This window comes from Moschus berezovskii, chromosome 24 (genome assembly GCF_049115385.1).
Source record: "Moschus berezovskii isolate FMDL1 chromosome 24, NW_MosBer_1.0, whole genome shotgun sequence".
Taxonomy (NCBI): domain Eukaryota; kingdom Metazoa; phylum Chordata; class Mammalia; order Artiodactyla; family Moschidae; genus Moschus; species Moschus berezovskii.
In genome coordinates, this window is record NC_142483.1 from 999,697 (window position 1) to 1,019,415 (window position 19,719).

At 55.0% G+C, this 19,719-nt stretch overlaps 1 protein-coding gene across 5 annotated transcripts in view; it reads right to left on the minus strand.

The window, feature by feature from the left end:
* The window catches only part of MGLL (monoglyceride lipase), an 89,801-nt gene extending 78,660 nt beyond the window's left edge, over positions 1-11,141 (minus strand). For 2 of the 5 annotated variants that reach the window (XM_055413428.2, XM_055413424.2), the window contains exons 1-2: positions 10,326-10,792; positions 9,718-9,862 (exon numbers count right to left, since the gene is read on the minus strand). In XM_055413428.2, coding sequence (XP_055269403.1) covers positions 9,718-9,862; positions 10,326-10,335 — 155 coding nt within the window. In that variant the 5' untranslated portion in view covers positions 10,336-10,792. Of the gene's footprint in view, positions 1-9,717; positions 9,863-10,325; positions 10,800-10,971 lie in introns of those variants that run through there. The other 3 variants (XM_055413429.2, XM_055413427.2, XM_055413425.2) reach the window with 3 other exon arrangements.
* Between the last annotated feature and the right edge of the window lie 8,578 nt (positions 11,142-19,719).

Consider the following 19,719-nt stretch of genomic DNA (forward strand, 5'->3'; position numbering starts at 1 on the left):
CTCTAGGCACCCTGACTCCTGCACAGAGTCTACACTCGGTGGAAATGCTGTTCCTTGCCTAGAAAACCGCGCTGGCTGGGACTTTTGAGAACCAACCCGCCCAACTGTCTTACCCTATAAACACAGGAAGTTCACTCGTTCAATTAACAAACATGTTCGGATCTCTGGGTTTGTCCTAGGCATGAAACTCTACCAGGGCTGAGAGCCGAGGAAGACAGGATAACGTGAAGCGTGAGTTCTGCCCTGGAGAAGCTCAGGTTGTGTCACCAGCGTGAGATGCAAACTGCCCCAAAGTCATATAACATCACAAACTCTGGGAACCCGCTGGAAAGCCTACCTGATGGCATCTTATCTACAGCCACTCAGAGGCAGAAACAAAATTCCAACCCTGGTGTCCCAGCTCTCAGCACCAAAGTCTCTTCCCAGCAACGGAGTCAAAAACGGCCACGAAACATCCTCCCCCGCCCTTGCTCAGTGGACGGGCCTCCAACACCTCTGGGCTGACTCACTTTGCCCGTGGAACACTTGCAAACTTGACCCAAGCAGAGACTTGGAAAGCGTGTTGCTGCTCTCTCATTGCCCTTGAAACACTGCCACCCTGATGCCCCAGGGGAAGTGGGGAAAAACAGACCAACAGCCTGCCAGGGCAGACGCTCGAGGCCAGCAGGCCCCGGCCGGCCGCCTGCCCTGCAGGGGAAGCAGCTGACCAGAGACGCACAGAGACAGCCGCGGAGCCCAGCACAGGCTGCCAACCAGAGACCTCCTGACGCCCGGATATGCTGCCCTTGCAGATGTGCCAGGGGCCGGGGCGGCCCTCGCAGCACGAGCCCAGCCCAAGCGCCAGCACCTCCACACACCCGAGCACGCCATCAGGGCCTGGGAAGAAAACAGACGCCAAGCACTGAGGCCGCTGCAGACAATGGTAAACCAAATGGCGGGCCTTAGAGGTAGACCCCTGGGGCTGACCCCCAGGTCCCCTCCCTAAGGGTCACTCGGGTCCAGCGGGTCAGGGTCACAGCTCCAACATGGGCACAGAGGTCTTCACGCGACATTGAACGAAGCATCGAGTTTGCTAACTGCGTGTTACCTCAGAGAAAACTGCACAGCCCACGGCTTCCCCGTGACTTTGTAAACCGAGCACCCGTAGAATGGATGGTTTCGCGGTGTCTGAGATCTCACAGAAGTGGCTCGAACTGCTAAGTAACTAGCCCGGAGGCTGGGGAAAGCACACAGCCTGCATCACGGAGTGGGGGGGGGGAGGTCAAGACGGACGGCAGGAAGGTCATCACCCGCACGCGGGGTGCCTGTGACTGATGCTGGTGGGGAAGTTGGAGTGAGCATGGTGGGTGACAGACGAGCCCACGGTGGTCCCCAGAGCCCACCGGGTGGACGGTGGGGAAGCCCAAGACGACCCACATGCTCGCATCTCGTGACGGGTGCCAGGCACTGACCCCACGGACACCCAGCATCTGACTCAACGACCCCCAGGTGAAAGCAGCCCCTGCTTAAGCACAAGAAGACTGACTCTAGGGCCCAGGGACAGCCTCCAGCCCCACCCCAACCGTGTGGACTCAGGCTGGTTCTGGGTCTACCTCCAAGGCCTGCCATTTGCTTTACCATTGCCAAGGTCCACCACTGTCCACGGCACCATCCTGCCGTGCGTCCCCAAGACACCAGTCTCCCCTGAAAAATATCTCGGCACGACAGACTGAACAGCACAAACACAGCGAAGCACCCAGAACAGCTAAAGGCCGGTTTCTCAAGCAGGGCCCTCTCACCTCTAACCCAGCCACACGGACGGCCCGGGGCAAACCGCCCTGCTCAGACCAGGCCAGCCTGCCCCGGCTCCCTGCTCCGGGTCCTCCCCGCCCCATCCCCTCGTCCCTCCTCCCCCTCCACGGGGAGCACTCCCACCCCACACCCTCTGCTGCTTCTGTTTCTCGAGGCCTTCTCGGCCTCCCTGGGCCCCACTGTGCCCCCAGGTCCTACGTCAGTCTCCTGCATCTTCCTGAGGTCGGGCTTCCCTGGTCCTCAGCCTCCCTGGTCTTTGCAGAGGTGCCCACATGCTTCACACCACTGAAAACATGACTGCCCAGATGGAGACACAGGAGGCGGGCCTCTGAGGGAAGCGGGGACCAGCGAGGCCCTCTGAGAGCCCAGTCCCGGGCAGGATGTCTGCTTGAATGCCTCCTGGGAAAGCTGCCCCGCGGTCTACACCCACAGGGGGAGGTGCGGGGACGAAGGCTGCTAGCCCTGGGGATGCCCCTGCAGCCCCATGCCAGCCCCTGGGGGTGTGCTCACCCTCTGACACCATCTTCCCACTGTAGGAGATGCGGTTGGCACTGAGCGTTGGGGTCCTGGGCTGCCCCCGCCTTGAGAGTCTGGGGAGTGGGTGACCCACCATGCTTTCCGAGGCAGGGGGGACATTCACGTCCCATGACGCTCCAAGGTCCACAGAGCCCACCCCCCAAAGCCTCCACCTCCCCCAGGAAGCCCCGGCAGCTGGAGAGGGCTGCTGCCTCCGAGGGTCCCCTTACGCTCAGCCCCGCCAGCCACATGCTCAGACGCCCAGGCCCCCGGGGGACGCACGGTTCTGAGCTCCCACCGAGGGCGGCCCAGATCTCGGCACCAGCGACACGCGTGTGTACAGGGGGCCCAAGCACTCCCAGAGCTCAGAGACCCAGGCCCTCCTCTGGTCAGCCCCCCGAGACTGCTCTCCAGGGGCTGCGCCCCACGACCGCGGACATGAGAGCCCTGAAGGGCGCAGGGGGTCCCTTCTGTGTGTCCATCCTGCCCGTGGAGCCGTCTCCGGACTCTGCTCAAGGGAAGGGAGGTCCAATTCCCCTTCACCCTAACGTCCCCTGAGGAGGCAGCTCCCAAACCCTCTCTCTTTCCTTCTGCTCCGCCCTCCCGTCCACCGTCCTGCCCTCTTCCTTCCCAGCGCTGACAGAGCGGCGACTCCACGATAGGAGCGCCTCTGAGCCTTTTTGCAGAAGGTAAGGCAGCCAACCAGTCCATCCTAAAGGAGATTAGTCCTGAATGTTCACTGGAAGGACTGATGCTGAAGCTGAAACTCCAATCCTTTGGCCACCTGATGCGAAGAACTGACTCACTGGAAAAGACCCTGATGCTGGGAAAGGTTGAACACAGGAGGAGAAGGGGACGACAGAGGATGAGATGGTTGGATGGCATCACCAACTGGGTGGACATGAGTTTGAGCAAGCTCCAGGAGCTGGTGATGGACAGGGAGGCCTGGCGTGCTGCGGTCCATGGGGTCGCAAAGAGTCGGACACGACTGAGCGACTGAACTGAACTGAATCCGCCTCCCCACCTCCACCCCCGCAAGTAGGCCTGTGTAAAATGAAAGCGCCACCCCCAGAGGAAGACTTGGCCGACCCTAAATGTGGGACAAGGGTCACAGTGCAATCTCAGCTGCAGAGTCACACACGAAGGGTCGTTGACAGGAGAGCCGCCGTTTGGTTGGTGCTCGGGAACAAAGTGCGCCTGGATGGGCATCTCCACCTAAAAGGTGCTGAGCAACGCACAACGGTGGACAATGGCCGCCTTTCAGGGAGCCGCTTATTTTGCAATTTTTTTTCTTCAACTCCACTGAAAACAAAGCCCAACTTGTATCCACAGAACATTCTTATAGCAACTGGAAAAAATTATGCCTTAACGAAGCTGTTGGAAAGATCAACTGCAAGAGTGCCGCAAGAACAGCAGTGGCCTTTCCTCTTGCCGTCAGAAAGATCTCTGCTATTCGAAGAGTCTAAAAAAAAAAGCCCAGAAGAGATGCCCTATTTAAAAATCAGGCAGTTTGCTGCAACAAAGGCGGAAGCACCAGGCGGGGGGCCAGCGGCTCCATCCACGGGGAAGGAACTTTGGGAAATTCTTAAAATAGGCAAGAGAAAGCTGAGGTGGGCCCGGAAGGCAGCGGTGGGAATGAAAACCATGTCACTGCCATGCAACGCAGAGTAAGGACCGCAGTCTCTGCGTTCAGGTGGACATTTCAGGAACCCACGCAGAGACGTCTAAGGCCCTTCCTGATTCGTGTGGTGGGGAGACAAAGGGAGACAGGATTCCTCTCTCGCCTTTGGGAAACTGGCCGCCCCCGCGCCAGGATTTCACTGGGGAGGTTCGCAGCCGCCCTGCCGCCCCTTGCTTCCCCACTGGCGTCTCGGGAACGCTCCAGCGGGAGGCCCCACAGCCTGGTGGTCTGCAGGTCCTCGCCCATCAGAGAGCAGCCCCGGCGTCTCTGGAGGGGAGTGAGCTGAAGGTGTGCTATGCAGGGGACCCCACGTTCCCCGTGCATCCGGGGAAACCCCTGGGAACCCTCCATCGCCACCCGGCAAGATCCGGCCCCAGCACCTCAAGGGCTGACTCAGCCCCTTCGCCTGCACCCCGCATCACGGCAAACAGCTCCCGCCAGCTGAGCTCAAGCCCCAAGCCCAACTGCATGACCTTTGGGCCTGAAGCCGGTCCATGGCTGCCCACCCACCAAGGCACAAACTCAAGCCCGTAGCCTGGCCAGCAGGACCCCAGGGCCTGGCCTCTCCCCCGTCTGCAGCTTCCCGTGGTTCCCGGCCCTGCGCAGCCTTCTCACCAGGGCGATACTGTTCGTTCAAGGGTGCTGGCTGGAAGGGTGAGTGGGAGCCTGGGCTCTGCTCACCAAGCCTCCCGCCTGAGGGGCCGTGTCTCCCGCAGGCAACCCTTTTTCTAATTTGCACCATGCCTGGCAGTCGTCCCGTCCCTAGGTCAGTGTCGTTCAGTCGTTCAGTCGTGTCTGATTCTTTGCAACTCCATGGACTGTAGCCCACCAGGCTCCTCTGTCCATGCGATTCTCTAGGCAAAAATACTGGAGTGGGTTGCCATTCCCTTCTCCAGGGGATCTTCCCGACCCAGGGATGAAACCCAGGTCTCTGGCATCACAGGTGGATTCTTGACCACTGAGCCACCAGGGAGCCACCTCCTCCCCAGTCCTGAGGTACCTCCCCATTGTACGGTAACCACCCCCTCTTCCTCAGACGCAGAGGTCTTCACCACTGTCTCCCCACCCTGGTGCCAGCTCCCCGGCATCAGTAAACAAGTGTCTCCTGACTGGCTTTTTGGGCGGAAGTGTGACCACAGCTGAGTGGGAAGAGTGGACACACCCAGAACTGGGCGCCCAGGGCCACTTTCAGGGAAGAGTAAGGGGTGGGACCTGAGGGGTGGGACACCCCTGACTGCACGGAGATCCAGCCAGTCCATCCTAAGGGAGATCAGCCCTGAGTGTTCACTGGAAGGACGGAGGCTGAAGCTGAAGCCCCAGTAGTTTGGCCACCTGATTTGGAGAGCTGACTCATTAGAAAAGACCCCGATGTTGGGAAAGACTGAAGGCAGGAGGAGAAGGGGACGACAGGGGATGAGATGGCTGGATGGCATCACCGACTCCATGGACATGGGTTTGGGTGGACTCCGGGAGTTGGTGATGGACAGGGAGGCCTGGCGTGCTGCGGCTCATGGGGTCACACAGAGTCAGACACTACTGAGCGACTGAACAACAAGGGGTGGAATTTGGTTGGCCCTGGGGACACGCCAACCAAAGGTAGCGATGTGGTCACGCCTAGTCACACAGGTGGTAGGAGTTCGGGGGGAGGGCCATGAAGGACAGGGAGCAGCAGGGGCCCCAGGGAGGCAGACCCCCCCCGGACACACAGAACCCCGGGGAGCGCCGCCCAGAGCACGGTGCCCACACCCTACACAGGGGGCACACAACCCGGCGAGCAAACTGGAGGCAGAGGGAAGGACTCAGAGACGAGCTGACCCAGGGGAAAGGGATCTCAGAGGGCAGTGGGGTCTGGCCAGATGGCGGAGGCTCTGCATTCTACAGTCTGCACCCAGTTGGCCAGGACAAGCTCCATCTCCAGAGGCCCAGGTGCCAGACCCAAGGGGCTGGTGGCTGATGGGAGGACGGTACGAGGGCGGCAGGAAGGGAGGGTGTTCTCCAGCCTTTAAATATATCCCAGCGCCTGGCAAGTGCTGCTTGTTCTTCAGGTAAATTTGCATAGGTGGGAGGAAGCGTCCTGAGACAGCTCTGGCCGCAACTCCCAAGGCAGACACCAAGGGCCTCATGGAGACGCGGCTCAACGTGACCCAGGGCAGAGCAGGGCATGTCGGAGAGGGAAGAGGCGGTGGCCTCGGCTTGTGGACTCCAGGCCCACCAACAGCGGCCAAGCCTCTGAGCCCAGAAAGGATGCTGTGCCACCCTCCTTCGGAGGAAGGCCAGCCCCCGAGAGGAGGCAGGAAAGGGGAAGGGGCTTCAGGGTCCTGGCCTGGGGGTGGGGGGGTCCCTGCAGAGGACCCGGATCTGGAACTTTCTCAACAGGGAGTCACCGGGTGTCTGCATCAGGCCCCCGGCCAGCGGAGGAACAGCGCTCTTTGAAGCGGCCCCCCAGGGACCCCAGCTGTCGCGACAATGAAGTGACAGGAACAGAGCCTGCTCAGCTCCACGGTGTTGGGGTGGGAGGCTCCCCAGAGACGGAGCGTGGGCTGGGCACGAGGAAGCCCCCTGCTCTGAGGGGAGTCGCAGGGCATCCAGGCCTTTATCCCATAAGGGTCTGCTTCAGACTGCCCGGTCAGCCCCAGGCAGATAGGCGTGACGCGTCCACACCGGGCCCTGAACACCCAGGCGGGCTGCAGCCCTCCTCATTTGGCAGAACCACGGGAGGACTTCCTCGGAGCCAAACCATCCAACTGGGTGCTGCGTCCATCAGCCCCTCGGGGCCCCAATGCTGCTGACCTGTCAGCCATCCTCCGGGGCCAGGATGGCTGAGTAAGTTCAGAAGGTAATTCAAAGCTTCTCTTTAGGTGGACTGAGTGGTAACCTGAATCCAAAGGTGTGGAATACCATCCCAGAGCCCGAAAGCCATGACAGGGCAGCTCACGTCCCACCCATCCGGTTCCATGCCCCGAGAACACCGTCGGGGAACTCTGCCACAGAACCAGGATTTTAAAAATTCCAAAGTTCCGGGTCTTGATAAGGCAGCCAGTCCCCAGAGGCATATGAAGGTTTGGGGTTTCAGAACAGATCATATTTTAACCTACTGCCAGCAAACAATTAGTAAGAATAATGATCCTGTTGGCTTCCCAAGTGGCTCAGTGGTTAAGAATCCTCCTGCCAATGCAGGAGATGAGGCTTTGATCCCCGGGTGGGGATGATTTCCTGGAGGAGGAAATGGCAACCCACTCCAGTGTTCTTGCCTGGAGAAGCTCATGGACAGAGGAGCCTGGAGGGCTACCGTCCACGGGGACACGACTGAGCACGATCACAATGAAAGCTGCTATCACTCCTTTCCGAAAGGAGTGGCCTTCATCCTAACAAAAACACGCACATCTATCAGGAAGACAGTCCTCAGACAGAAGTCTTGTTGTGCTCACTAGAGCCAGAGGAATGTGGACAAAATGCAGCTGGACCAGCTTCTGAAAGGGTCCACAGGGTCAGCACCTGCCTCGCGGGCTGATGGAAGATAAAACTACGATCACGTCTAAGAGATCCGTCCAGAGGCCAGAGCAGGCCGAGACCCCTTCACGGGAGACCATTCTGCTGCATCCTAAGGACGGTCAGTATCCGCCGTCACCGCAAAGCTCTGCCACCAGACAAGCACAAAACGGCCTCTGCAAAAACCAAGAGTGGGCTTTCAGCCTCGGACTCACGACGAATAAGACCCCTCTATCAGCCACTGTCTACAAGGCAGGGGCTTCTGAGGTCCCAAGGGCCTCCACGGGAAACATTTTTAAAAAGGAGAGGAGAGAAGGGACATTTGGTGGTATTTTCCCCGAGGATCGGAGCACAGAAGACTCTGAGCTACCCGGGGGTAAGACCCTGGAGGATGTTCCCTGGAAGGGTGGGCTGAGCCCAGCAGGCTGCTCCGCTCCCGGAGGCAGCAGGCCTGTCGCCCACCCACAGGAGGGCAGGGCGGTCAGTCTGACAGAGCGGCTGGGTCCAGGCACGGAGATGCGGCCCCACCAGTGGGCACAGATTCTGCCCCAAGAACCCCCCTGGCCCACCCCCACTCAGCCTGGCTTGATCCCTCCGGGACCCCAGGATGCAGCAGCGTCTGTCACCACAGGAGTCAGGGCTGGTGAGGATGGGTTTTAAAGGTCCTCCAACCTGGGGGAGCTCATGAACCTGCGTCATCTGAGGGGGTGGTGAGCAGGCAGGCGGGGGGTGGTCCTCTCTGGCAAAGCCCGGAACCCCAGTGCAGCCCCCACCCACCCCATTCTCATTCCCAGCAGGAGATAAATACTGGCCCCAAGAGATTTAAACACAACTGGCGGAGGTGGGGGGGGAGGTTGCCATCTCTAACTGGAGCAAAAGCAAGGAAGCGGGCCCAGGGCCACGAGGGTGGGGACTGTGAGACCAGCGCAGCTCAGGGAAGGGCGGCCACGCCCCGTCGGAAGCCTGCAGGCTCTCTGTCCCACTGACCTCCAGTGAGGACAGCCTCCCGACCCACGAAGGAAGCCCCCGAAGTCTGAGGCTCAAAATCACCAAGTGCACTCCAGTTTCGTCCTCTTCGTGCACACTGAGCAAATAAACATGCCGCACACCACAGGGTGGTTAGAGATTAAAGCCACAGTGGGCCACAGCAAGCCAGAAGTGGGAGCTGAGGACATGTGACGACCCCACACGCCCCATCTGACACCCACCTGCGCCCCCTCCAGCGCTCTCCTCCAGAGAGCTTTAGGAAAGACAACACCAGGCCTTAGGACTATTAACCGCCCCTTAAGAGCCAGTTTACCCGGCTGCCCTGAAGCTGTGATTCTAAACCAGGCCTTTACAGTTCACGTCTCTGCTTTTTTGCTGTTGCTTTTCTTGTCTTGAACGTGCAGCTACCTGGATTATACACACCTTGCTGAAACCGTAGGAGAAATTTTATACCTGTGCTCGGGTTGGGTAACGACTGAAATAGGAGAGACATAATCCTACAACCCACCCCACACCCCACACCGCACGTGGGCCTCGGGGGACCAGAGGCCTGTTGGAACAGGTAACACGTCCACGGAACAGGAGATGTTCACTGGCCGCTAGGCCAGCTGGCTACCCCAAATTGTTTCCTTCCCTGAACAACACAAACAAGCAGGGTTTTCCCCATTTCATACGCGCGGAGGTAAGTAGCAGGAGACCAGCTGTCTTATTGTGTGTTGTCCCAATGCCTGTTTCTAACAGCAAGACATAATCCTTGATGGGAAATGTACCAAGTAACTGAGCTGGCAAGAATTCAGGAGACAGGCAGGCCCCTTCCTTCTATGACACACGAACGACACCCTCTGAGGCTCACGGTCAAACTGGACAGAGAACAAAAGTTACTATATATACACATCATTTTGATTTTATCTGATCAGGTGGTTTTCGTTCACTGTTGGGTTGGCTTTTAAAGGCATGCCTACACAACACGAAATCAACTCCAGCACAAAAAATAAAGTCCTGTGAAAACTGCCACACAGTAGAACTCACATCCTACTTGTCATATTGGAAACAGAACTCCTGCTTCTTAATTTTAAACAGAACGAAGCATAAGCCCTCAGCTCTGCTAGCCTGCTGGGCTCGACGTTAGCACGGCTTGTGAAGTAGGTCATGGAGAAAGCGCCCTCGCAGGGGCTGCGTTGGAAGGCGGAGGGGCACGGCCCCCCACGCCCCTGGGGGCCAACCTCAGCACCACTGGGAGGGGGCGGACTGACCTGGGCGCGCCCGAGGGTTTCCAGTACCGGCAGAAGAGGTACTGTCCGTCAGCGTTGACCAGGTGAGGGAGGTCCTGGTAGGGAATGTTCTGTGGGGTCAGCCTGGGGGAACGTTCCTCTGGCATTCTGAAAGGATCTTCAGGTGCTGGGAAGGAAAAAGGGAATGGTGGAAGGTCAGAGAGATGGCACAGCACAGAGACATCAGGAGGGAAACCTTGTTCAGAGTCACTAACATTTTTTTAAAGTTTTTTTTTTTTAAACAAAACCCTTCCACTTCAAAAATTTTACAGATACATATATTTCTTAAGACTGAAAACCCCATTTGTTCTTAAGAAAAATGCTCACTTTATCTTTTAAGTCCCTCGTCACAGCTTTCTCCCCCTCCCTTCCCATCTGTGTTTATTTTAAATCATTTCAGGAAACTTCATCTTAAAGACTATTTTAGCTGTAATCAAGTGGGGATGATAGCTCTGTGGGCATAAAGACCCAGCTGCGAAACACCCATCCACGCTAAAACCCCCAAGGAAGTTTCACAGGGGCGCGGCACCGGGCGGATGACGCTCTGGTTAATTCCTCCTGCCCGAAATTCTAAAGGTGCCGCCACAAACCTGTCTGCATCACGTCCGGGCTTCTGCGGTCCGCCAGCACACAGCCCCGAGCGTCAGCGCCAGGCCCGCCCCGGCAGCCCCCTCATCCAGGCGGGGGGCGCCCCCCACGCGGCCCCCAGCTTCCCAGCCAGCGCCCGGCCCCAGACCCTGCCTGGCTTCGGCGGCCCGGAGCCCAGGGCTGCCGCCGTCTGCGGGCGGAGCCACCCAGCGCTAGCCCCCCATCGCCCTTCCTAAACAAACCCCCGCGGCTGGGAGAAGGGTTCCCGGGAGGCCGGGCACCAGCTCCGCGCGCCCCGACCCCCAGCCCCGGACACGCACGAGCGCGGGAACCCCAGGAAAGTCAGCCAGGCTCCCCAAAAAACTTTGCCGCCGGCCCGCGTCCGCCGGCGCCGGGAGCGCACCCCGCCGGCAGGGCTGCCAGCGGGGGACGGACACGCGGACACGGAGTTGACGGCGGCGGCAAGTTGGTTCGGGGCCGCGCCAGGGAGCGGGGCGCACGCGCCGGGCACACGCAGACACGCGCGCTCGTGCACACGCGCACAGGGGCGCGGGAGCCCACGCCGAGGCGGGGACGCGGGGACCGCGGGCCGCGGGGCGGCCGCGCCCGGGGGTCAGGGCCGGCTGGGGCGGGGACGCAGGCAGTTACCTGCCGCGAGCGCCGAGTCCTCGTCTGCAGCCGGGGCGGAGAGCTGCGCGCCGCCGCTCCGGAGACAGGGCGCGGCGTCCGCGCCGCCACTTATCCCGGCTCCCTCCCGGCGGGGGCGCGGGGGTGGGCCGCGGGGGGCGGCGCCGGGCCCACGTGTGCGGCCGGCTGGCCCGCCGCGCGCTCCTCCCCGCCGGCGGCCGCGCCCCGGGGTGGCGCCCGGGGACTGCGCGCCCGAGCGAGCCGCGCTGCGGGAGGACACGCCACACCCACGCGCGCACACCCGCCGCACAGACACGCATGCAGGAGCGACACAGGCGCCCGGGCGGCCCCCCTCCAGGATCGCACACGTGGACACCGCGCACACACTCGGTACACGCAGAACACGGAGAGGCGCCTGGCGCAGACACACACAGCACACAGTCAGACACACATGAAAAGCTGGGGCGCGGCGGGGGGACGTGTGTACAGTTTCCAGGAGGTGGGGGCCAGGCTGACAAGGGCAGGCCTGGCCCCAGAGACCCTCCCTGGGGTCACACAAAACCTCACGGTCAGGTGCAGGACGGTCTGAACACCCTTGGGTGCAGCTGTCCATGTGGCGGGCGGGGGTGGGGGCGTCTGGACCAGAGCCTAGAACCCCCGGGGGCCCAGCACCAGCTCCTGCGCTCACCCTGGGAGCCTTTCTCCTCACTGGCAGCCCAGGACAGGACCTCCGCCCCCAGGACGGGCAGGTGTCCCCTGCTCACAGTGACCTCCCCGCGTCCTTCCCTCGGTCACAAACAAGTTGACACCACAGCAGTGCTGAAAAGAGCCACTGTCCTCCAGAGTCACACGGCCCGTGTGTGGGGAGAGGCCCCGGCTGCTTAAGGCCTACGAGCTAACTTAAAGCAAACAACAGCTGGGGTGTGAGCCCTGCCTGGTGGCAGGTCACAGGCCTCTGATGGAGCGGGGCTGGCCAAGCGACAGGCCCCAGGCAAGGCCAGTCCTGGAGGCAGCCGTGTCCAACCAGGGAGCCAGGGGCTGGCACAAGACTGGAATTCATTCCAGAGCCAGGTTGGGGTCCAAGGGATGTTGTGAGGGACCCCAAAGCACACCAAGCCCCCTTTAATATGAAGTCAAGTGAAAGTTGCTCAGTTGTGTCCAACTCTGACCCCATGGACTGTAGCCCACCAGACTCCTCTGCCCATGGAATTCTCCAGGCCAGAATACTGGAATGGGTAGCCTTTCCCTTCTCCAGTGGATCTTCCCAACCCAGGGATCAAACCACGTCTCCCGCATTGCAGGCGGATTCTTTACCAGCTGAGCCACCAGGGAAGCCCAAGAATACTGGAGTGGGTAGCCTATCCCTTCTCCAGCTGATCTTCCCAATCCAGGGATTGAACCGGGGTCTCAGGCTTTACAGGCGGATTCTTTACCAGCTGGGCTACCAGGCAAGCCCCCTTTTATTATAGCTGTTTCAGAGTTTGCCAGCTCCAGCATTTCAGGACTTTAAATACACAGTGTGGAGGTCTGGGGGACAGTTGTTCACAGAACTCCAGCGGAAATGCGGGTTCAGGGCTTGGAGAGGGCTTCCCGGGTGGCTTAGTGGAGAAGAGTCCACCTTCCTGGGCTAGGAAGGTCCCATGTCTAAGGAGCTAAGCCCATGCGCCACAGCTACTGAGCCTGGCTGTCGCAACCACTGAAGCCCATGTGCCCATGAGCCCTGCGACAAGAGAAGCCGCTGCAATGAGAAGCCCCCTCGCCACGGCCGGAGAAAACCCACGCAGCAACAAAGGCCCGGGACAGTCAAAGATCAAGAAAAATAAGAATGCTATGTTCTAGACTAGTTTCTCCTAGTTTGCTTACCAACATCTGGGAGGGCGTGGGGGGTGGTTGGGGGGTGGGGCTCTGGGGGACCGGTGAGGTTGTGCTCTTCTGTACTGGCTTTTTTAATTAAACCTTTTATTCTGAGAAGGTTGCAGACTCATATTCAACTATATAAACGTAGATTCGATTCAGAAATAATAGAGACGGAGTGTGCCCTTTGCTCCAGTGGCAAAGTCTTGCAAAACTCTAGGGCAACAGCGCAAGTGGGATGTGGGTGTTGACAAACCACATAACCTTCCAACCCCACAAAGATCCCTCATGGCCACACCCTCTCCTCTCCTGCCCCGATTCCCTCCATAACCCCTGGCAGCCACTTTAAGACGCTCTCCAACTGTAAAGTTTTGTGATTTCAAGAAGTTTTATCAGTTGAATTGCAGATTGTGTAGCCTCTTCAGTTCAGTCGCTCGGTCGTGTCCGACTCTTAGGATTCCCTTTTCTTTCAGCATTCCCAGGCTGCCATGTAGTATCCGACGGTACGGACAGACCACGCTATTGAGCAGGTGAACGACATCTGGGTTGTTTCAGTGTCTGGCTGCTACGAATGAAACTTCTGTAAATATTCATGCATGAATGTAAATCTTTATTTCTCTGGGATAAGCCCAGGACTTACACTCCTGGGCCCTATGGAAGTTGCCTGTTGGGTTTTGTAAGCGATTGCTCTGAAATGGGTTCCAGAGCAGAAATGGTTGCGCCATTTCTTATTCCTGCCAGAAACACGCTTGAGATTTGGTCTCTCAGGCTCCTCCATCAGCACGCAGTGTCTCTGTTAGATATGCAGTGGTATCTCATTGTGGTTTTAATTTGCACTTGTCTGATGGCTCGTGGTGGGCTTCCCAGGAGGCTCAGTGGTAAGGAATCCACCTGCCAAAGCAGGAGATGCAGGTTTGGTCCCTGGGTCGGGAAGATCCCCTGGAGGAGGGCATGGCAACCCACTCCAGTATTCTGGCCTGGAGAATGCTGTGGACAGAGGAGCCTGGCGGGCTACAGGCCATGGGGTCGCAAAGAGTCAGACGTGAATTAGTGACTAAACGCCAGCAGCAAATGGCTCGCATCGCTGATTTTCTTCTGTATACTTATTTGCCATCTATGTATCCAGTTTATTGAAATGCTTCTTTTTGGCTTTTGACCGTTTTCTAATTGGACTTTTTGTTTTTACTGTTGAGTCCTGAGAGTTCTTTATATATTTTAGATACTAATCCTCTGTTGGATATGTGATTTGCAACTATTTTCACTTGTGGCTTGTCTTTTCATTCGTCAGCATGGTCTATCACGAAGTAAAAGTTTTTCATTTTTATAAAATACAACGTATAAGTGTTTTATTTTATGGGATGTGCTTTTGGTGTCAAGGCTAAAAGCCCTTTGCCGAGGACCGCCTCTGAAGGGCTTCTGTTCCTCCCTCATGTTTCACATTTCAGTCCTCATCTCGTCTGGGCTGTTGTATGAGGTGTGAGATGAAGATCAGAGTGTTTTTGGTTTTTTTTCTGTTGTCCAACTGCTCCAGCACAGTTTGCAGAATAGGCTGCCTCCCCCAGAAGCTTTGAATTGTTTTGTGTCCTTGTCAAGATTCAGTTTGCCAAACCTGTTAGATCTATTTCTGAATTCTCTATTCTGGCCCAGGGGTCCGTGTCCATTTCTTTATCAGCACCTCCTAGTCATCAATATGGCTGAGGAGGCAATGGCACCCACTTCAGTACTCTTGCCTAGAAAACCCCATGGATGGAGGAGCCTGGTGGGCTGCAGTCCGTGGGGTCGCTAAGGGTCGGACACGACTGAGCGACTTCACTTTCACTTTTCACTTTCACACACTGGAGAAGGAAATGGCAACCCATTCCAGTGTTCTTGCCTGGAGAATCCCAGGGAAGGGGGAGCCTGGTGGGCTTCCGTCTATGGGGTCACACAGAGTCGGACACGACTGAAGTGACTTAGCAGCAGCAGCAGTCATCAATATTGTATCTATTGATTCCTTAAGTATTAAATTGATTCCTCCCACTTTCTGCTTATTTATAATTTTTTAAGCTAAAGATAAGTTCCTTTACCTTTCAATGTAAATTTTTGAACAATCTTGACTATATCTGTAAAAAATCTTGGCACGATTTTGATAGGAACTGTGTTAAACATGTATGTCAGTTTCCTGGTGATTGATATTTTTATGATGTCGATTCCTTTACTCCATGAACATGGTGAAAGTGAAGTCGCTCATTCGTGTCCGACTCTTTGCGACCCCGTGGACTGTAGCCCACCAGGCTCCTCTGTCCATGGGATTCTCCAGGCAAGAGTACTGGAGTGTGTTGCCGCGCCCTCCTCCAGGGGATCTTCCTGACCCAGGGACTGAACCCGGGCCTTCCGCCTTGCAGGCAGACGCTCCGCCATCCAAGCCGCCGGGGCAGCTCATGACCGTGGCCTGTCGCCCCATTCATGTCTGTCCCTCTCACTGTTGCGAGGTTCTCAGTAGACGAGGGGTTACATGCTTTGTCAGATTTACACCTTTCTTTTTTCAAATAACTGTTCAGTTCAGTTCAGTTCAGTCGCTCAGTCGTGTCCGACTCTCCGCGACCCCATGAATCACAGCACGCCAGGCCTCCCTGTCCATCACCAACCCCCGGAGTACACTCAAACTCATGTCCACAGAGTCGGTGATGCCATCCAGCCATCTCATTCTCCGTCGTCCCCTTCTCCTCCCGCCCCCAACCTTTCCCAGCATCAGAGTCTTTTCCAGTGAGTCAACTCGTCGCATGAGGTGGCCAAAGTATTGCAGTTTCAGCTTTAGCATCAGTCCCTCCAATGAACATCCAGGGTTGATCTCCTTTAGAATGGACTGGTTGGATCTCCTTGCAGTATAAGGGACTCTCAAGAGTCTTCTCCAACACCACAGTTCAAAAGCATCGATTCTTCGGCGATCAGCCTTCTTCACAGTCCAACTCTCACATCCATACATGACCACGGGAAAAACCATTGCCTTGACTAGACGGACCTTGGTTGGCAAAGTAATGTCTCTGCTTTTTAATATACTATCAAGGTTGGTCATAACTTTCCTTCCAAGGAGCAAGCGTCTTTTAATTTCATGGCTGCAATCAGCATCTGCAGTGATTTTGGAGCCCAAAAAAATAAAGTCTGACACTGTTTCCACTGTTTTTCCATCTATTTCCCATGAAGTGATGGGACCAGATGCCATGATCTTTGTTTTCTGAATGTTGAGCTTCAAGCCAACCTTTTCACTCTCCTCTTTCACTTTCATCAAGAGGTTTTTGAGTTCCTCTTCACTTTCTGCCATAAGGGTAGTGTCATCTGCATATCTGAGGTTATTGATATTTCTCCCAGCAATCTTGATTCCAGCTTGTGCCTCTTCCAGCCCAGCGTTCCTCATGATGTACTCTGCATATAAGTTAAATAAGCAAGGTGACAATATACAACCTTGACGTACACCTTTTCCTATTTGGAACCAGTCTGTTGTTCCATGTACAGTTCTAACAGTTGCTTCCTGACCTGCATACAGGTTTCTCAAGAGGCAGGTGAGGTGGTCTGGGATTCCCATCTCTTTCAGAATGTTCCACAGTTTATTGTGATTGACACAGTCAAAGGCTTTGGCATAGTCAATGAAGCAGAAATAGATGCTCTTCTGGAACTCTCTTGCTTTCTCCATGATCCAGCGGATGTTGGCAATTTGATCTCTGGTGCCTTTGCCTTTTCTAAAACCTGCTTGAACATCTGGGAGTTCACGGTTTACATACTGCTGAAGCCTGGCTTGGAGAATTTTGAGCATGACTTTACTAGCGTGTGAGATGAGTGCAATTGTGCCGTAGTTTGAGCATTCTTTGGCATTGCCTTTCTTTGGGATTGGAATGAAGACTGACCTCTTCCAGTCCTGTGGCCACTGCTGAGTTTTCCAAATCTGCTGGCATATTGAGTGCAGCACTTTCACAGCATCATCTTTCAAGACTTGAAATAGCTCAACTGGAATTCCATCACCTCCACTAGCTTTGTTCGTAGTGATGCTTTCTAAGGCCCACTTGACTTCACATTCCAAAATGTCTGGCTCTAGGTCAGTGATCACATTATCGTGACTATCTTGGTCGTGAAGATCTTTTTTGTACAGTTCTTCTGTGTATTCTTGCCACCTCTTCTTAATATCTTCTGCTTCTGTTAGGTCCATACCATTTCTGTCCTTTATCGAGCCCATCTTTGCATGAAATGTTCCCTTGGAATCTCTAATTTTCTTGAAGAGGTCTCTTGTTTTTCCTATTCTGTTGTTTTCCTCTATTTCTTTGCATTGATCACTGAGGAAGGCTTTCTTATCTCTCCTTGCTATTCTTTGGAACTCTGCATTCAGATGCTTATATCTTTCCTTTTCTCCTTTGCTTTTCGCCTCTCTTCTTTTCACAGCTATTTGTAAGGCCTCCTCAGACAGCCATTTCGCTCTTTTGCATTTCTTTTCCATGGGGATGGTCTTGGTCCCTGTCTCCTGTACAATGTCATGAACCTCTGTCCAGAGTTCATCAGGCACTCTATCAATCAGATCTAGTCCCTTAAATCTATTTCTCACTTCCACTGTATAATCATAAGGGATTTGATTGAGGTCATATCTGAATGGTCTAGTGGTTTTCCCTACTTTCTTCAATTTAAGTCTGAACTTCGCAATAAGGAGTTCATGATCTGAGCCACAGTCAGCTCCTGGTCTTGTTTTCGCTAACTGTATACAGCTTCTCCATCTTTGGTTGCAAAGAATATAATCAATCTGATTTCGGTGTTGACCATCTGGTGATGTCCATGTGTAGAGTCTTCTCTTGTGTTGTTGGAAGAGGGTGTTTGCTATGACCAGTGCGTTCTCTTGACAAAACTCTATTAGCCTTTGCCCTGCTTCATTCCGTGCTCCAAGGCCAAATTTGCCAGTTACTCCAGGTGTTTCTTGACCTCCTACTTTTGCATTCCAGTCCCCTATAATGAAAAGGACATCTTTTTTGGGTGTTAGTTCTAAAAGGTCTTGTAGGTCTTCATAGAACCGATTAACTTCGGCTTCTTCAGCATTACTGGTTGGAGCATAGACCTGGATTACTGTAATATTGAATGGTTTGCCTTGGAAACGAACAGAAATCATCCTGTCATTTTTAAGATTGCATCCAAGTACTGCATTTCGGACTCTTTTGTTGACCATGATGGCTACTCCATTTCTTCTAAGGGATTCCTGCCCACAATAGTAGATATAATGGTCATCCGAGTTAAATTCACCCATTCCAGTCCATTTTAATTCACTGATTCCTAGAATGTCTATGTTCACTCTTGCCATCTCCTGTTTGACCACTTCCAATTTGCCTTGATTCATGGACCTAACATTCCAGGTTCCTATGCAATACTGCTCTTTACAGCACCGGACCTTGCTTCTATCACTGGTCACATCCACAACTGGGTATTGGTTTTGCTTTTGCTCCATCCCTTCATTCCTTCTAGAGTTACTTCTCCACTGAGCTCCAGTAGCATACTGGGCACCTACCGACCTGGGGAATTCCTCTTTCAGTATCCTATCATTTTGCCTTTTGATACTGTTCATGGGGTTCTCAAGGCAAGTATACTGAAGTGGTTTGCCATTCCCTTCTCCAGTGGACCACATTCGGCTGTGGTCCATGTGATCAGATCGGCTAGTTTCCCGTGATTATGATTTCAGTTTGTCTGCCCTCTGGTGCCCCCTAGCAATACCTACCGTCTTATTTGGGTTTCTCTGTAAATGTATTAAAATTAAATGTATTTTAAATTTTGGTTCTGTGTGTTCACTTCCGGTGACTGGAAATACAGCTGACTTTCGAATGTTGATTTTGCATCCTGTGGCCTTGCTGAAATCACTCATTAGATTCAGGAGGTGTTTGTTGCTGTTTGTTTTTGTAGCTTTCTTGGGATTGTCCCTGTGGACTGGCATCACACCTTGAGTGAGTCTCTTATAGCAGCAGAGCTGAGTCGCTTAAAAATAAATCATTCTGGGAACTCCCCTGGCTGTTTCTGTTCAGTCTCTCGGTCGTGTCCGACTCTCTGCGACCCCGTGGACCACAGCGCGCCAGGCCTCCCTGACCCCCACCATCTCCTGGAGCTTGCTCAAACTCATGGCCATTCAGTCAGCGATGCCATCCAACCATCTCATCCTCTGTTGTCCCCTTCTCCTGCCTTCAATCTTTCCCAGCATCAGAGTCTTTCCCAATGAGTCGGCTCTTTGTATCAGGTGGCCAAAGTACTGGAGCTTCATCATCAGTCCCCCGAATGAATATTCAGGGTTGATCTCCTTTAGGACTGACAGGTTGGATCTCCTTGCAGTCCAAGGGACTCTCGAGGATCTTCTCCAACACCACAGTTTGGAAGAATCAATTCTTGGGTGCTCAGCCTCCTTTATGATCCAACCCTCATAGCTATAAATGACTACCGGAAAACTAAAGCTTTGCCTAGACGGACCTTTGTCAGCAATGTCTCTGCTTTTTAACGCACTGTCTAGGTCTGTCATAGCGTTTCTTCCAGGGAGCAAGCATCTTTTAATCTCATGGCTGCAGGCACCATCTGCAGTGACTTTGGAGCCCAGGAAAGTAAAGTCAGCCGCTGCTTCACTGGTCGTCCAGTGGTTAAGACTCTGCCCTCCCAATGCAGCTGGTGCAGGTTCAAACCCTGGTCAGGGAGTTAAGACCCCAAACGCCACGTGGCCAACAAGAGCAACAGCAAAGAAGTCTGCTAGTCTCTGTTTTCTAACTGCTGAGCTTAGTGCCTTTCCTGAATGACCGTTAGGCTTAAGCAACCGCTTTGCTTGTTTCCCGTTACCTCTGTTTTTCATTTTTCTGTGTCTTCTTGTGCCCTCCTGTGGGTTACTGGACAGGACCGTTGTATAATTGTGTTTATTTGTCTATACTGTGTTTGAGT